At 43.2% G+C, this 19,438-nt stretch overlaps 1 protein-coding gene across 4 annotated transcripts in view; it reads left to right on the top strand.

The window, feature by feature from the left end:
* Positions 1 to 19,438, top strand: part of MYLK (myosin light chain kinase) — a 318,431-nt gene that overhangs the window by 81,854 nt on the left and 217,139 nt on the right. For all 4 annotated transcript variants that reach the window (XM_006869367.1, XM_006869366.1, XM_006869365.1 and 1 more), the window contains exon 2: positions 13,056 to 13,263. In XM_006869367.1, coding sequence (XP_006869429.1) covers positions 13,056 to 13,263 — 208 coding nt within the window. The remainder of the gene's footprint in view (positions 1 to 13,055; positions 13,264 to 19,438) is intronic.

The raw sequence follows: 19,438 nt of genomic DNA, 5'->3' as shown, positions 1-19,438 counted from the left end.
AGGAGTGTTAACAGTGATGGAAAAATCATATTAATTAATGGTAGGGCTGTGCAGCCAATGATTGTAATAGCTGTCAATAGGTGCACACTTGTAAAATGTTGAATTGGCAAAAGTTGTGTGATAGATGTATCTGTGGTGGTAATGGGCCGTGGAGTCGGTTCAGACTCATAGTGACCCTGCACAGGGTTTCCGAGGCTATAAGTCTTTACGGGAGCAGAAAGCCTCATCTTTCTCATGTGGAACAGCTGGTAGTTTCGAACTGCTGACCTTAGTGTCATAACCACTATATACCAGAGCTCCTGAGATATATCTCTAGCAATGACACAAAACAAAAGTAGCTGCTGAAGCTGCTTATGTACAACCAGACCAGATACCTCATGGGATTTGGGTCCTCAGTTTGTACATCTTACTTAATTGGCCCAATAATGTATTTAGTGTGTCTGTTATACCTTCCTGTTCATTGCATAGTGCCTAGTGTCTTAAAGCTTGTTAGTGGCCATCCAAGGCACAGCAATTTGTCTATATTCACCTGGAGCACCAGAGGAAGAAGGAGATTCAGGAATAGGAGAAGGATATGGACTATGTGCTAATTGCCTCCTTTGTCATGAGACCAAAATTGGATGGTGCCCAGCTACCATTACTGAACATTGTCATCAAAGATTCCATAGACATAACCTGATAAGATGAAGGAAAATGCAAATCATAATAATAATTTCAAATGCTCGTGGACTCTAAAATTTCTGTAGCCATGGAGCTGGGTGAGCCCTGAAACTATAGCCCTGAGATCATCTTTAAACCTTTAACAAAAATTATCCCCTGAAGTCTTCTGAAAACCAAACAATAGTTCAGCCTTTTTGTTAAGTGCCATCAAGGCAGTTCTGACTCATTGTGACCCTGTGTAGGGTTTCTAAGGATAGGCTGGTAGGTTTGAACCACCAATCTTTTAGTTAGTAGTCCAGTGCTTATCCTACAGCACTACACCAGGACCTGACTAATAAAAAAGGTTTGCCTTGAACATTCTGCTCTTTTAAGAGCTATCTGGGATTAAATTGACAAGAAGTGTAGCTCAAAAGATGAGATAGGAAGCTTGGAGGACAGTGCATTTCTGTTAATGAGGGAGGGAAAAACCCAGAACAGGAGGGTGAGAATGATTTCCCAATTTGAAGAACGTAATCAATGTCACTAAAGTGTGCATGTAGAAACTGCTGGATTGGTATATGTTTCCTATGTGCATTCTCAATAACAACAATGAAATAATTTTTAAATTCACTATATGAAATGGAAAGGAGCTCTGGTAGCGTAGTGGTTATGAATCGGGCTGTGAACCGCAAGGTCAGCAGTTCGAAGCTACCAGCGGTTCCGCGAGAGAAAGATGAGGCATTCTGCTCCCGTAAAGATTTACAGCCTCGGAAACCCTGTGCAGGGTCGTTATGAGTCGGAACCGACTCCATGGCACTTAACAACAACAACAACATATGAAATGGAACAACCAGAATGGAATTAAAGAGAATGCTGGCATTGAACAATCTGTGTAGAAATGGTCCTAATTTAAAAAGGAAGACGTCTGATTGTTACTTTTCAGCCTGGTGCAGGCAGTCTGACTGTAAAATGGCTTAGGTGTGGCATCGAACCTCCTCCAGCTTTACAAGGGAGAAGGAGAATCAAACTGAGCATCAGCCCAAAGCCAATTCCTATGAGGCTGAAGTCAGACCTTCTCTATCAGATGTGACACCAACCATCTCTCCCATAGCAGTGTACTCAGTTGGACACCATAATGCATTGCAGTGGCCATACAGAACTCAGACACCATACTCACTGTTATGGGGTTTATTTGGTAAGCTAACAAGTTACAATTCAAGGTAAGAAATGCTCAGGACACAGTTCTTCCAGTCAATGCAGTTTCTTCCTAGCCATGCCAGCAGGTAGGCCTCTCTCTGGTCCTTGGTCTCTCAGCCACAGGTCCCTTGGCCTCTGCCTTGCTCCAGCAATGTTACAAATGTTAACTCAAAAAAACAGTTGCATTGCATGTGAAATCACATTTGATTCCTCCTCTGGGGTGATGGTCTATGCAGTTCAGGGTGCCTGTGGGAAGCTAAGGTCATGGGGCAGACATTCTGCCTTAAGGTGATATCTTCAAATTGCTATTATCTGCCAACTGTGCCTGGTGTTTGCAGACAGCAACAGAAATGCTATCCTGGCCATATTGATACAGGTGGCATTAAAAGTCCTGTTTCCAAAGCCCCACCTCCTTAACTCCTACCCTTCCAGCCTGCCAGCTGGGAGAGTCCCAGCACAATGCATGGTTTGTGCCCCAGAATCCACTGTAGAGCAGGTGTTGGCGCAGAGAGCAGCCTGGAAAGACAGAAATTCTGAAACGAAGCCAAGGAGACCAAGTCATGATGTTCTCATGTCTCCAGGCTCTCCAGGTCACTTTTGTTCAGCCTACCTTTAAACAGAATCACCTCATGTTCTCAGAGAGCCCTCATAGTTTTTGAGTCTTGTAGTATCTACACTCTGCTGTTTGAGGGGTAAGGGCAGGTTGCTCAATGGTCTCTATGTTGTTTGGAACAACCCTTCGCTTCATCCCTTCTGCCAATGATTTATGTCCCTCTCTCCAGGTCCTGCCGTGACTGGCTGGGAACCCTGATTTATTGCCTCACATTTATTTCCCTCCCAACATTTGCCCATGCCCCTTGAAATTCCAGGGTTGCATTAGTCAATGAAGCAGAAATCAAGGGGATGGTCTCTGTCTCTAAGTTGCACATGGTGTCACAGAAGTTATATAATGATACAGACAACACTGCAGACGGGATGTTTGTTTTAAAATGTGTTTTTGCAATGTTGTGTGAAAACAAATGATCCCTTTTTTCATGAACTCTAGTTCTTTAGAGAAAAGTAGTATAAGCCATTTCAGCCAGAGACATGTTCTCAGCTAAAGTGTTGAGTTTCTAGCTAATTAAGAATGCAGTACCTTGAGGTTGTCTATAAGCATGTGAGTTACGCAAGATGAAACACACCAAGCCCCAAAGTTCATAAATGCCAATATTTCTTATGGCAAAAATAGTTTGATGCTGCTAAAAATGCAGGGAGCTAAATGGACTCTGTTGTTGTTGTTGTCTTCAAGTGCTGTCGAGTGAATTCTGACTCATAGCAATCCTGTGCACAACAGAATAAAACACTGCCCAGTGCTGTGCCCTCCTTACAGTTGTTGATATGTTTGAATCCATTGTTGATGCCACGGTGTCAATCTGTCTTGCTAAGGGTCTTCCTCTTTTTTGCTGACCCTCCACTTTTCCAAGCATGAAGTCCTTCTCCAGGGATTGGTCCCTCCTGACAATATGTCCAAAGTACAAGAGATAAGCCTTGCCATCTTCCCTTTTAAGGAGCACTCTGGCTGTACTTCCTCCATGACAGATTTGTTCGTTCTTCTGGCAATCTTTGGTACTTTAAGTATTCCTCGCCAACATTATAATTCAAATAGGATGCCTTATTATAAAGAGTTATTGACGTAGATGTAAAGAAGAGAGGGAGGATCTAACTTTTCTGATACATAAATGTGCTACTGTAGTGAAAGAACTTCTAGCGTGATGCTGTAGGATCAGTACTGGACTGTGAATGACAAGGTCAGCAGTTCCAACCCACCAGATGCTCTTCAGAAACCCTACACAGCGTTGCTATGAGTCACAACTGACTGGACGGCGCTTAAAAACAGCAGCAATTATAATAAATGTACCACTCCATCTGTGTTTTTTTAGAAAACAGAGATGTGACTTTTATAACTAAGGTGTACCTGATCCAAACCCTAGTATTTTCCATCACTTCATATGTACGAAAATGTTGGATACTGAAAAGGGAAGACAGATGCAGAATTGTTGCCTTCGGTCTGTGGTGTTGGCGAAGAATACTGAAGATTGCCAGGAGAATGGCCAAATCAGTCTTATAAAGAAATGCGAATACAATGCTCCTCAGAATAGAACATATGTCAAGTCTTTGGCTTGCTTACTTTGAACATGTCGTCAAGAAAGACCAATTGTGAATTGAGCTAACTAACAACAACAAAATGTAGTTGTGCTATCTCATTTGATGACAAACTTTTCCTTGCAAGTGGACACTGGTACCATCCCTACCTTGTTGTTAATGGTCTTAGGTGTCCCTGAGTTAGGCACCAGCTCATACTGACCCTGTGTGCAACAAAACGCAACACTGCCTGGTCCTGTGACATCCTCACAGTTGTTGCTATATTTGAGTCCATTGTTGCAGCCACTGTATCAGTTCATCTTGTTGAGGGTGTGTCTTCCTCTTTTTTGCTGAGTCTCTACCAAGCATCATGTTCTTCTCCACCTTGTTGTTGGGTTGTTAAGTGCTGACATAGCCAACTTGTATTGGGTTTCCAAGGAGCAGCTGTTGAGTTTTAGCTGCCAGGCTTGTGGTTAGCAGTCCAGTGCTTATCTACAGCACCACACTGAGAGCAAGGTAAGTTAAGCAACTTGCCCAGCAATAATGAGTTTGTGATTGGTACAGACTCCAGAGGCCATAGATCTTCATGAATTCATCAAGAGTCTTGTTTGCAAGCGATAGAAACTAACTCAAGCTAGATGAAACAACATAAATGTATAGTTTCATATAACGGAATGGATGCGGACTCCATCACGAGTGTTAGACAGTGTCTTCTTTCATCTCTCCCTCACTATATGTGTAAGGTCTTACTCTACTTCAGATGGCTTCGTCCTCTTGGTTGGAGGCAACCACATGGGGAATGAGGAGAGGAGAGGATGACTAAAGACAGCTTCAGACTTACATCAGCTTTGGATCCCAGTGAAAAGAAGCCGTTTTGCTCTCCTGATATTCAAACATAAAATTTCAGGGAAGCACTCTGATTGGCTGGCTTAGATAATGTGCTCATTTTCTGAGACCAAACACATTGGCCAAGAGGCAGCTCATGTTTGACATCCCTACCAAAATCACATGTAATATGGGTAGAGAGAGGAGCAGCTCCTTCAAAGAAGGGGTCTATTGCTTATACAGAAAAAAGGTGACCAGGAAATCCTGCACAAATCAAAAGAAAACCAAACCACAACACTCATTTGTCAAGCCTCTACAATATCAATGCTTCTTATTTGTCTTTAAATATGCCAAAAAGTATATTTCAACTTGCTAGCAGAAACCAGAGAGACACCATAGGAGGGTGATCTCCCAGACCAGCTGCACCAAATAAGGCACAGTGTCCTTGGGAACACATCAGGAGAATGGTGGTGGTTGGTAGTTTTGTGCCGTGGTGTTGATTCCAACTCATAATGACCCTAAACAGGGTTTCCAAGGCTATAAATTATGAGAGCAAAAAGGCCTCATCTTTCTCCCGTGGAACTGCTGGGTAGTTAGCAGCCTGATTTGTAACCACTGTGTTACCAGAGCTCCTTATCATGAGAATGAGTACAGCCCAAACCCCAAAGCTTTGTGTTGAGAAGTTCCTGTTGTTGTTAAAGTGATGCCAAGTTGGTTCTGACTCATAACGACCCTATATAGGGTTTCTGAGGCTGTAAATCTTTGCAGAAACAGAAAACCTCATATTTTTCCAGTGGAGCAGCTGGTGGGTTCGAACTGCTGACCTTGTGGTTTGCAGTCCAGTGTTTATCCTAGAGAGAAGTTCCTAGTGAGGTGGCATTCCACAGCCATCCTGGAAGTTCAACCAGAAGGACTCTTGATTCTATATGAAAACCGTGAACATGGAGAAACAAGAAAGCATCTATGTGAAAGGGTCCCATTAGCCAATGACTCTTTGGTGGGCTGCTTTAAAGAGTTTCAGATGCCAGTATTATTAAAAGATTGCAAGTGCTGAGAAGCTTGGTCTAGATACAAGGAATTAGATCTTTTCTTTTGGGGGGGGTGGAAGTGGGAGATGGGATAACTACTTCAAAAGGGCTTGAGTTGTAACCCAAGGCTACCAAGCTATGTAACTCTAGCAGGAAAAATAAGAAATCTCCTATTTGCAGATGTGAGGTGTGTGGGCATTCCCGTGTCTTGAATCATAGGAAATGACATGCCATCCATAGTGAGAGTGGCTTTTTTACAGATAGAGACTTTACGTTTCCACCCCTGAAGACCCATGTGGCATTTGCTAAGCCAATCAGATTTTATTCTGCATTCTGATTTTATTTTTCACTGAAGCACATTGGTCATCTCTGTTTCACAAGTAGCACTAAGGGTCAGAGGGAAGCATCCTGCAACTTAAGCCCCACAATAACTGCTGGTTTTAGCTGGTATGATCTCTTCGTGATGTATTTTGTGGGTTCAGTTAGAGTTTTCAATTGTTGGCAACAGGATTATGCAAAGCCTTAATTAACTGCCTGCCCGTCTTTGTGGCCAGGTGCCAGTTGCTGATACAGACATCAGCTCTAAGCTTGGTCATGCCATGCTTAGGCCTTCACTCTTCACCCTCATTATATCCCATGATGAAAGCTTTATGTAATTAATCTGTGGTCTGACCTGTTTCCGATGATAATGTTTTAATTCCCTTTTCTGTGCATCCATGTTTATTTGGGGGTGGGGGTGGGTAGTAGATTACAAGCTTTGCATATGTGAGGCCTGGGGTTCGATCCCTGCATCTTCAAGTTTACTTTTGGAGACCTGGTGTGATTCTGTAGGATAAGCCTGGACTGAAAGCTTGGTCTGAACTGCAAGGCCGGCGGTTCAAACTCACCAGCTGTTCCTCAGAAATCCTATACAGGGTTGCTATGAATCAGAACCAACTCAAGGACGCCTAACGAACACAATGTCCATTTATCCAAGTGAGCTTATACAGAGTGCATGGGGCTTTCCCTTTAAACCAAATCCTCAACACCATGGGTTTTATTTCTTCTTACTTTGTAGATTCTAATCACCAACTCTGCTATAGTCATTTAAAATAGGAGAACTCATGTATAATAAAAGTAGCAGGTTAAGAGCAGGTTACAGGCAGGCAGAAAATTCTGAGTGTATAGGCCGCAGTGTTGCAGAATCAAACTTTGTCCAGCTTGGGGAGATGTCTGTCTGAAAGTTCCTAGCCTTTCCCAGCATAGATTCCATTACTCTACAAGATTCAGGTAAAGCCTTACTACTTAGTGAGTCTTGTCCCTGACCCTACAAAGATCTCAGCTCCCTACTCATGTCTTGTTTCTGTGTCCTCCTAGCCCTGCAGCATTCTGATGGGCAGTTTGTTTTCACCATGGCCTTAACTCAATCCTGGTTTCTCTCCATTTGATCTCCCTCCATGCCTGGCTTGGGCAGAATTCTGTCCTCTTGCCTAGATCTAGCTGATAATCCGCCCAGCAGCTTTGCCCTGCAGATGTCGGGGACAAGCCCTGCCCGGGAATAAAAGACACATAGAAGATGATCAGAAACAGCTAAAGCACCTCATGGAGATAATGAAAGGCAGGTGTTCTACCTGGGTCTTGGGTATTGTGGGGACCAAGAATATCAATACTTTGTCAATACTTTGGACTCGGGTTGTGGTAGTCTGTCTTGGCTAGTTTAGAAGCAATTGAAAATACTTCACACCTACTGGAGAAAAATCAAGAAACTTAGTGCCCTTAAGAATGTTTCACATCTAGTCATTAAGTACATCTCAAGACAATGTCAGGTTCTGAAAAATGTCTACTGAATGAGACAGGGAGGTGCAAGCCAGCCTGTAGCCCACCCTTCTCCTCACCCATCCAGCAATACAAAGTGTGCCCCCATTCCTTTTAAAGGCCTTCTGAGGCCATAAAGGTCTTTTAGGACATTTTACAGAGTTGGAACATAGTTATGCTGTTTAAATTATTATAGGGGTTGTGGGGATTGTATTTTTATTTTTATGACAAGTGGTTGATTATGTCCTTGATTTATTTCATACTGGGCTTTTGTTCAAGAACACAACTTCCAATTAAATGTGGTTATTGTAGCCAAAATATGATTCTCCTTAGAATGACCCTCTTTGGGGTTGTCTCCAAAAACTCATTATGTTGAAACATCAGGATTGCCTGCTCATGGTTGTGAGCATTTCTTCTGTGGTCACTTGGTTTTCATGTATGGAGGATTAGAGGGTACTGCAGTTGTGGGCTGTACTCAGAGGAGAACAGAGGGGACAAGAAGAATCTTCCCCAAGATGCTAAGAAGGTCACCACTTAGAACCATAGTATCTCAGAGACTGAAGGAACCTTAAGTAGCAAGGGCTATTTTCTCATTGAGAATAATTTTAAAAGGATTTACAGTCGGGAGGGCTTGGAAGCCAAGCCAGACACAGGGGTGAGGCCCCGGCTCTCGGGCTCTCCTCTCTGAGCCTCAGTGACTCTTCTAGGGGTGTTTTGGACACATGCATGGCACCAAGTCCTGTCCTACTGTGAATCCAGTGGAACAGCCTGAGACTTGCGTATGGCATGACCATATCTTTTGTGAAACTTTGGTCAGTTCCTAAAGGAGGGAGCAGACATTGCTTTATATATATATAAGAGTTTTAGGTTCTATCATACATACACACTTTTGTCAGTTCTTGGGGTACTACTGTATTTGTCTCACCAAAACCACAAACTTAAAATGAAGCATAAAGAGAAGAACACTGAACTTGAAGACCAAAATTGTGGTCCCAGATGTGTCACTTACCTCTGCCAGGTGAGGTCACCAACAAATCATCTACTTCCCCAGGCATCTTTTCTCAGCTGTGCTGTTGTTGTTGACTGGGCTTCTACTCATAGTGACCTCATGTAAAACAGAATGAAACCTTACCCCCTTCCTATTCATCTTCATGCAACTATTGTATCGATCCATCTCATTAAGGGTTGCTCGCCTGTGTTGGCCTTTCACTTTACTAAACATGATGCCCTTCTCCAGCACTTGGCCCATCCTGATGATGTGCCTAAAGTAAGTGAGTCCACAGAGAGGAAGTGGGACAAGTGATGTTACATTGGCATGAAACAAATGTGTATGGGTTGTTGAAAGGAAAATCAATTTGCTTTGTAAACTTTCACCCAAATCACAATGAAAAGCTAATAAATAAAGTCTGTGAGCCACAGGGTTTTCATGAGCTAATTTCCTAAAGTAGATCACCAGGCCTTGCTTCCTAGTCTTATTCTGAAAGCTCTATTGAAATCTGTCCATAATTGATTTTGCATGCTGTCACAGGCACTGTTGGTGCCAAACCCAACCCCAACACCCCCACCCCCACCAGCTACCATGAGTGTGCAGACAGAGTTCTCTGAATCCCTGTTTCAGGTTCTCATTCTGGGGAGCCCCACCTAAGACCCATGCCTCATAACATGTCAAGAATCAAGTAAGATTCGATACATGGAGGCCCTTTAAAAATTCAATGTCAGTAGGATATTACTGGAGTCCTGGTGTGGCACTGGGGGTTAATGCACTAGACTGCAAAGCCGGTTTGAACAGCAAGGGTGGTGGTTCCAGCTCACCAGCTGCTCCTCAGAAAACCTATACAGGGTTGTTATGGGTCTGGAACCAACTCATTGGCACTTAAAAACAACAAAAGGTTGTTACTGTCACCTTGGTGAAGATCCTGAACCTTTAGAAATCCTAGCTGTGGTATCTTGGCTGAAGGCCAGTGATGAAGGCACTGTTGGGGGTGGGGGTGAGAAGGCAGGGACCGCCCCTCCTGCTGCAGGGCTCCCGTGTGCCTCTCAAAGAGGAACCAAAGCTGCTTTCTTTTCATTCCCCAACCAGGAGCCCTGTGTCTTGGGCAGAGTCAAAATGGGTTTACCTGAGGCTGAATCACTTTTAGGTAATTTTAGGGAGTGGTTGGACAAATTGTTACCGTATTGAGTGGACAAGCACTGAAGTTGCAAATCATTCAGACCTTGGAACTCAGCAAGGTCACAGCAATTCCTGCTTTTAGCTCAGATGCAAGGTGGTTATAAAAGTGTCATTTGCAAACTGTGGTACCAATTTTAACACATTTTAAAATTGCTGGATACTTTCACATTGAACTTTCCAGCACATTTCAGAGATAAACTCTAAGTGTATGTAGAAAATGAAGGGAAAAGAGAAAAGGAGAAAGAGATCTGTTTCTTTGAGGTTTGGAACGTTTGCCTTGTCCTCAGTTAATCATTCATGCCTCAGGGCCTGAAAGCTACTAGGGCTGGACCTGCTGCAGGGGGCCAGCGTACTTGCTGATGGAATGTTAAGGACGCCTTTGGTGCAGTTAATGATTTATCTCCTCCCCAGTGCCCTGCTCTGTACTCCCTTTTCTCCAAAGCTGACAGAAGGGTAGAAGAGCGTCCTCTAGAAAATAGGCTCGCCCCGCTTAACAGGGTGGAAAAGATATGATGGTTTACAAATTTACTCTATGACCAGACTCACAAGGGATTTTCTTCAGTGGAAAAGGGTTCTGTAGTTGTTTTCTGAAAATGAGAATACTAAAGCTTTAGCAGGGTAATGATGTTCCTGTGCATATACCTTCCTTTCTGTTAAGGTAGGGTCACCAGATTCCATGATTTTATACGGACACAGGCATTTGTCATCCAGGCTTGCATTTTATTGATTTGTTTCCATTGCTAGAGTTAAATGCATTGAAGGCCTCAATAAATGAATGAATGTGTCTGTTATTTATTCATTATGCAGATACACCGATAAAAGAAACATTTTTTATTTAACTTTTTTTTATCCTGTTTTCAAAGACCAAGTGTGTTCTTTGCATTGTTGTTGTTGTTAAGTGCCGTTGTATAGGTTGAGACTCATACCGACCCTGTATAACACTTCTGTGGAGCGACTGGTGGCTTTGAACCATTGAACTTGGAGGTTAACAGTCCACAGCAGCACTGCCCTAGAAATATCATATGAACCACATACACCATTTCAAATTGTAATGATATATTTTATTTAACCCAGCATATCAACAATACTAAGGAGCTCTAGTAGCATAGTGGTTACGAATCGGGCTGTGAAGCGCAAGGTTAGCAGTTCGAAACTACCAGCTGTTCCACAGGAGAAAGCTGAGACTTACTGCTCCCGTAAAGATTTACAGCCTCAGAAACTTGTACAGGGTCACTATGAGTCAGAACCAACTCCACGGCACACAACAACAACAATATCAACAATACTATCTGTTCTGCATGTAATCAACATTTAAATTATTGAGGTAATTTATACTCTTTCTTTTATTCTAAGCCTTTGAAACCCAGTGTATAATTCATACTTACAGCATAGCTCAGTCAGGAGGAGACACATCTCAAGTGCTCAGTCTCCACATGTGGTTAGTGGCTTTGATACTGAGCAACTTAAGTCTAGGACCTTATGAGTTCCAGGTACGTGAAACATCAGCATCCCTGGGAGCTTATCTAAACTACAGATTTTCAGACCTCACCCCAGACCTAAGGAACCTTGGTAATGGAGTGGGTTACATGTTGGGCTGCTACCACAAGGTCATCAGTTCAAATCCACCAGCCGCTCCATGGGAGAAAAGATGAGGCTTTCTGCTCCCATAAAGCTTTACAGCCTCAGAAACCCTATACAGGGTCTCTACAGAGTCCTGGTGTGGCGCTGTGGGTCAATGCACCAGACTGCAAAGTTGTTTGAACTGCAAGGTCGGCAGTTCAAGCTCACCAGCTGCTGCTCGGAAACCCTATATAGGGTCACTGTGGGACAGAACTGGCTCAACAGCACTTAACAACAACAACAACAACAACGAGTCTAACTGACTCCACGCCCAGACCTATAGAATCAGAATCTGCGTTTTCACAAGATCCCAAGTGATTCATCTGCATGCTTGAGTGAGAGACCCTGATCCAGAATCTGCCTTCCCCACCCAGGAGCCCAGTGTCGTGGGCAGAGTAAAAATGGGTTTACCTGAGGCTGAATCAGTTTTAGGTAATTTTAGGGAGTGGTTGGACAAATTGTTCCCATATTGAGTGGACAAGCATTGAAGTTGCAAATCATTCAGACCTTGGAACTCAGCAAGGTCACAGCAATTCCTGTTTTCACTTTAGATACAAGGTGCTTATAATCCCCAACCCCTGAGATTCATATTTAATTGCTCTGTGGTTGAGCTTGAGCACTAATTTTTTTTTTTTTTAAGACCCCTGGTGATTCTAATATGAAGCCATACTTGAGAGTTACAAATGTGACTTTGGAGCCAGAATGCCTAACTCTGACTCTCTTCCTTCAAGACCCAGGGAAATTTACCAACACTTTTTGTGCCTCAGTTTGCTTGTCTATAAAATGGAGATCAATGTAGAATCTACTCCAAGGGTTGTTATGAAGATTAATGTGTTAACACATGTGCAGCATTCAAGAGTATACCTGGCACATATTGTTGTTGTTGTTAGCTGCCATCAAGTCGGTACCAACTCATAGTGACCCTATGCACAGCAGAACGAAACACTGCCCGATCCTGGGCCAACCTCACTGCTGTTGCCACGCTTGAGTCCATCAATGCTGCTACTTGGCCAGTCCATCTCATTGGGGTCTTCCTCTTTTTCTCTGACCCTCCACCTTACCAAATATGATATCCTTCTCCAGTGACTGGTCCCTCCTGACAATATGTACAAAGTATGAGAGATGAAGTTTGGCCATCCTGGCTTCTAAGGAGCACTCTTGCTGCACTTCTTCCAAAACAGATCTATTGGTTCTTTTGGCAACCCATGGCACTTTTAGTATTCTCCTCCAACACCATAACTCAAAAGCATCAATTCTTCTACGATCTTCCTTATTCACTGTCCAGCTTTCGCATGCATATGAGGTTATTGAAAATACCATGGCTTGGGTCAGGCGCACCTTAGCCCTCAAGCTGACATTTCTGCTCTTCAACACTTTAAAAGGTTCTTTTGCGGCGGTTTTCCTAATGCAATACATCGTCTGATCTTTTGACTGCTGCTTCCGTGAGTGTTGATAGTTGATCCAAGAAGAATGAAGTCCTTGACAACTTCAATCTTTTCTCCGTTGATAAGAATGTTGTTTATTGGTCCAGTGATGGGGATTTTTGTTTTCTTTACATTGAATGTAATCCATACCGAAGGCTGAGCTCTTGATCTTCTGACACTGGCACATATTAAGTATTCATTTATATAAACTCTCACTTTTCCTTCTTTTCCTTGAAGGTTCGAGGTTACCCAGAGCCCCAGGTGACATGGCACAGAAATGGGCAGCCCATTATCAGTGGAGGACGCTTCCTGGTGGATTGTGGTATACGAGGGACTTTCAGCCTTGTGATCCATGCTGTCCATGAAGAAGACAAAGGGAAGTATACCTGTGAAGCCACCAATGGCAGTGGAGCTCGCCAGGTGACAGTGGAGTTGACAGTCGAGGGTGAGTACCAGAGACTGGAATCCTGGAAGGAGGTGAGCGCAGTTCCCCCAACTCCAGCTACTCCTGTTTTCAGGCTCTTTCTTGAGTGATAGAGGAACTTACCAGAGGCCGCACACCCCACTATTGGACTTAGCACCTTCAGTCTAATGGAAGGGGTGTGTTCCCTGCGAACACAGAAAGAATCCCAGGAGAAAATCTTTGTCAACTTGTGTCACCTCACTTTCCATGACTTCTCTTCACAGTTAGACTCAAACTTAGCTCCTTGTCATGGCCTTAAAAAGCCCTGTGGAGTCTGCTCCATTGCTCCTCAACCCGCTCACTATATTGTGGTCAGGCTGGCTTTTGTCTCATCCTTGAGCGAGTCCTCTCAAGGATAAAGGGCCTTTATCTTTTCCATTCCCTCTACCTAAAGTATCATGTGTCCCCTGGGCCCACTCTCCAGGAATCTGAAGAATCAGACTTAACTGGTCTCCCTGCTTCTCAAGGATGCAAGCACACTGGGCATTCATTCATAAGATTTATTGGAAAGGATAGTACACTTCAGAGAGAGAAGTGGATCTGTGTCCATGAGTGGGGAAGATCCCGAGGAATTGGGGAGCAAGGTTTAATAAACTCAGGACTCCTTCCATAGGGGAGTCAGTCTGCCCTTAGGTAGTAGTTTGTGAGATATTAGTTGGGTTTCCTCAGCCGGGGGTGGGGGGTTTAACTGTATGCAGAGGTGGATACTTATGTTAATAATATTACAATAAGTCAGTTTATGTCAAAATGTTATTCTAAGGACAAGTCCTCTAGTTCTATGAAGGTATTTCCTCATCACAAACCTCAAGGCACATCCAGAATTTTTGTGTTTGGTGTTCCTGGTTCTCAATTTGGTTTGATTTATCATGGTTCTGTCTTTCCTTTGGTATGGGCAAGGAAGGGCTTAAGATATTCATAATCTGTCCCTAGGTGTTCAGGTGTGGCATTGTAGGATAAGCACTGGACCTCAAGATCAGTTTGAGCCACAAGGTTGGCAATTCAAATTCATCAATCACTCCACAGAAACCCTATACAGGGTCCCTATGAGTTGGAATAACAAAATGAGAGAAATTGAGACTTGAAAGGAGTGATGAGCCAAACCAGGTGAAGAGCTGGAGAAAGAGCTCTTCCTTTTGATAGAATAGATTGTTGCTATCTTGTTGGCAAGTGCTGTCAACATAGCACTCATGTTGTTGTGAAGTGCCGTTGAGCTGATCCCGACACATAGTGACCCTGTATAGGGTTTCCAAGGAGCAGCTGGTGAGCTTGAACCACTGACCTTGTAGTTCAAATGACTTTGCAGTCTGGCGCATTAGCCCACAGCGCCACACCAAGACTCCATAGCACTCATAGATACCCTGTATAGGGTTTCTGAGGAGAGGCTGGTGGGTTTGAACCATCGACTTTGCAGTTCAAACTGACCTACTGTCCAGTGCTTATCCTACAGCACCCCGTGACTCTCCATCCTCTCATCCCAACCTAATGTTCTCCTCTGGGATTTATTAGTGTCTCACATTATGTCCTGTCCTCCCCTCACCATCAATAAGTAGAAGTTTTAGTATGGGAAGGACCTCATCCTGTTCACTACTGTATCATCAGCATCTAGATGATAGGTATTGACAAGTGTGAGGAATGAATGAACGATGCTTATTATCATTATAAAGTAAAATTGGAAACCACAGGAAAATAGGAGATTAAACACAGCAATGTATTGACACTGGTTAGGCATTTTGTCTCTCCCTCACCCTGCTATATTTTTTAAAAATCTTATTAACTTTAAAACTTCCAGGAGAAACATTTGTCCATGAGCAAAACCATATGGGGATTCTAGACCAGGGCTTTCCTGTTCTCCAGGGTGAGAATATTTCTGATTGACTCCACTAGCTGATACTTAAAAGCTTGATGTTTAAAGGACTGTAGGTCTATCAGTCCTCAGAAGTGAGGCAAGGTTCCCTTGAGCCTTCCAGGCCTTTCTAAGAGCTTATAAACAAAGGGGTCAGAGTCACTGTTTCCGTGCCTCAGAAGACAATCCTTCCAATTTGGCTTTCAGGAAACACTATGTGCAAAGAATAGTGGTAGGAAGATTGAGGTAGTCAGGAAGGTTCCAAAATGAGGTAAGGCGTACCTGGGCCAATGATTGTTTTTCCTTTTCCCCACAACCATGGAAGGACAGAAAGGTTATTTCACAGAGCAGAGCATGCATAGTTTGGATTTTTTCTCCAAATTCTTTAACTGAGTGACTCACTCATTTTAATGACCTTCAGTGCCTGTGGGCTAGAGCATTCCAGATGGAAAGTGGACCCTGGTCAGAAGCTGGGGATGGACATCATCTCTGCCATCCAAGGACTATGTGAACCCTTACATTATCTGATTCTCAATGCCCAAACTATACGTTGAGTCCTGTAAACAGAAACCACTTGATCCCCTTTTCTAATTTTCTGTTTGGAGCTAGGGAAGTACAAAGAGCATGGAATTATAAGTCTAAGGCTCTGGCCCCAGCTTTTGCCCACTAGATGTGTGACTTTCAATCTGTGGACCCCAGTTCCTACAGAATAAAGGGTTTGAACTCAATGGTCTTTACAGCCTGACCTAGCCCTTGTTTTCTGTCATCCGTGTTAAAGGAAAACTGAAATTTCTTGAAAAGTACAGGGGTTGTATGTAAAACCCAGATCATCTGAAAAGCTTTCTTTCCATTTTCATTATTTCACAAGTTAGTTCTGATGTCTCAGCCAAGCAGGCACATTTTTAATAGGTCATGGTACTTGGGGCAAAAGACAATAAACAAGACAGGAGAGTTACAGATGAATAAGAGAAGATGAGGTTCCTGCCCCTGCCCCATACTTTTGGGTATAATTTGAGGGCACTGAGTTCCAAACCCTATAAGATGTTTCATACTTTCCAACTGTAAGATCCAAAGAATGGTCTGAAATCTACAACCATTTAAATGTAAGTGCTTCTCAATCAACAGCAACTTTTAGTTGTTGTGATTTGGGCCTACCCCATATATAATAAGCACTGGACTGTGAACCAGAAGGTCTGAGATTCAAGCCCGTCAGCTCCTCCTCAGGATGAAAGGAGACTTCCTGCTTCCACAAAGATTTTAAAGCTTCAGAAACCCTATACAGGATGGCTATGAGTCAGAACCGACTAGACAGCAGTTAACCAGACCATACACCCCAAAGGATTCGCTCTACTCCTGTTTCTTCTGCCATGGTTAAGTTGTCTGTGACAAGCCAGCAGATGGATTGCTAGATTCACACTGGGAATCTGGCAGCCCATCTGCCTTATCCCCAGCCCTCTGTGCTATGCTTCTTATATGGAAAGAATTGTTGTTATTGTTAAGTGCTGTCGAGTCATTTCCAACTCATAGAGACCCTGTATAGGGCTTCCAAGGAACAGCAGATGGATTTGAACTGCCGACCTTGCAATTCAAACCCATCTTGCAGTTTAGTGCATTATCCTGCAGTGCCACACCAGGACAATCAGTAGAAGTCTATAATTATTAGTGAAATGCCTGTGTAAAGCCTTTTAACCTTCTACTGGTTACGCTTAGGAGTAGTGTTATATAATAAGAAGAAAGTCAAATGGCCCTGGACTGAATTGTAGCTTTACTGATTTCTACTAAGAGTGTGGCAGCTCCATACAATAAGCACTGGACTGTGAACCACAAGATTTGTAGTTCAAGCCTGCCAGCCGCTCCAAGGAAAAGATATGAGACTTTCTGTTCCCACTAAGATTTAAAGTCTTGGAAACCTACACAAGGTCGGAGTTGAAACTGACTTATACCACCAACCATTTCTGACTATGGAGAAAGTAGCTTTTCCAGTCCTTCCTTTCTTTTCTATACACTGGAGTAAGGGCTGCTTCACAGGATGGTATAATGATAGGCACTGGAAAACTATAGATACCCAGCAAATCGTAGCCTTGTAATTATTCAAAACTGATATTAACATTCTCAGAACTACTTACAGAGAGAAAGGGGTGATAAAGATTTTTGTGTGGCTAGTAGAAGAAATACTTTCCTCTTCTGACTTCCAATTTGGTAATCAGGGCAGGAAGCATGCAACATTTCCCATGAAGACAAGCATCTTAACAACAGAGTCCTGCATTTGTTCAGGACTTTGGGTAAAGGTAAGCAATCCTGGTATGAACCACTGGAAAGATCCTCTGGCAGCAGCTCTGATACCCATGAGCCACCGAGGCTTGGCACAGAACAAGGAAGAGACACAGTACTTTCCTCAGAGGGCTTTCTCTCTTTTAAGGACCCTCAGCCCTGTTCTCTAGCATACCACTGTCCAGTAGAAAAACAACAGAAGCCACATGTGATATCTTAAATATTTTAGTTGTTGTTGTTAAGTGCCATCAAGTCAATTCTGACCCATAGTGTCCCTATCTGTATAGGGTTTCCAAGGAGCAGCTGGTGAGCTTGAACCACCAACCTTGCAGCTCAAACGATTTGCAGTCTGACACATGAACCCACAGCTCCACACCAGGATAGCCACATAAAAAACAAATGTTGTTGTTACTGTTGTTAAGTACCATGCAGTCGGTTCCCACTCATAGTAACTCTACATAGACTCTATATAGGGTTTCTGAGAAGTGGCTAGTGGGTTTGAATCACCACCTTGTGGTTCAAACTGACCTTGTGATCTAGTGCTTTTCCTATAGCACCACACCAGGACTCCGAGGGAAAAACTAGGTGAAATTAATTCTAATAGAATGTTTTATTTAACTTAATACATCAAAATAATCTTTCAACATGTAATCAATATAAAAATTGTTAATAAGATGCCTGGCATTCTTTTTTCTTGCAAAGCTTTCAATCTATGATGTTTCCTTAATACTTAACACGCATCTCTATTCGTACTAGCCGAATTTCAAAGGCTCGATGACCCCATGGGACTACTGGCTATCAGATTGTATGATGCAATTCTTAAAGCTACCATTTGAATAGCAAAAAGCAAGGCTAACACAGAGTAAAAAGAAGAGAAAGCCACATGTATGAACAGGGTAGTGGGTACCTCTGGGCAGTCATATCCACAGAGTGAGCCTTGGGGGTGGGGTGAAGTGGAGGGTGGTATGGAAGGATGGCTGCACCTCAAGCATGGTGGTGTGGGTCTAAGAAGGAACCAGAGAGTCACTTAAGTTACTTTGGTTAATGATATTGTTGTGTACTGTTGAGTCTATTTCAGTTCATAACAATCAAATGTGATGGAATAGAACACATGGGGTTTCCTATTGAGTAGCCTCATAGGGTTTCCTAGGCTTTAATCTTTACAGGGGAGTCCTGGTGTAGTGCTATAAGATAAGCACTGGACCTCTAATCTCAAGGTTGGCAGTTCAAACCCACCAGCTGTTCCTCAGAAACCCATACAGGATCACTGTGAATTGTACCCATCACAACAACACTCTTTTAAGAACAACAGCAATTTTAAGGACAAACTCAGACACATGGTGGTGATGGTTATGTGCTGTGGAGTTGGTTCCAACCCATCGCAGGGTTTCTGAGGCTGTAAATCTTTACCGGAGAAGAAAGCCTCATCTTTCTCCCACGGAACAGCTGGTAGTTTCAAACTCCTGACCTTGAGGTTTGCAGTCCAATTCATAACCACTACGGTACACAGAGCTCCTTAGAGAAGGCCAAACTGGCAGCCCCAGAAGACCTAGACCTCAGAAAGGGTTATACCCACCTTACAGTATTGTCCTGTGCAAAGGTATGCGCACGCAATCACCTGAAGATCTTGTTAGTGATGATTTTCACTCAGCAAGTCTGGGCTGGGGCCTGAGAGTCTGCATTTCTAACCAACTCTCAGGTGATCCATAGAGTAGCAAAGAAGGACTAAACTACACATGTGATATGCGCTGGACTGCAAGGTCGGTTTGAACTGAAAGGTCGGTGGTTCAAATTCACCAGCCAATCCTTGGAAACCCCATACAGGGTTGCTGTGAGTCAGAACCAACTCCATGACACTCAACAGCAATAACAACAATGCTTAGCTTAATATAGTGATTCTCCAACTTCAGTGTATCACAATTACCTGGAAAACTTAGGAAAACACAAATTGTTGGGCATCCAGGCTTTCTGATTTAGTTATGTCTGGAAAGGCAGCCCAAGAATTTACTTTCTAGTAAGGAGCTCTGGTAGCATAGTGGTTAC

This window comes from Chrysochloris asiatica, unplaced genomic scaffold (genome assembly GCF_000296735.1).
Source record: "Chrysochloris asiatica unplaced genomic scaffold, ChrAsi1.0 scaffold00130, whole genome shotgun sequence".
In the NCBI taxonomy this organism is placed as follows: domain Eukaryota; kingdom Metazoa; phylum Chordata; class Mammalia; order Afrosoricida; family Chrysochloridae; genus Chrysochloris; species Chrysochloris asiatica.
Note: the sequence above shows the minus strand (reverse complement) of the source record. Positions and strands in the feature narration are given on the sequence as shown.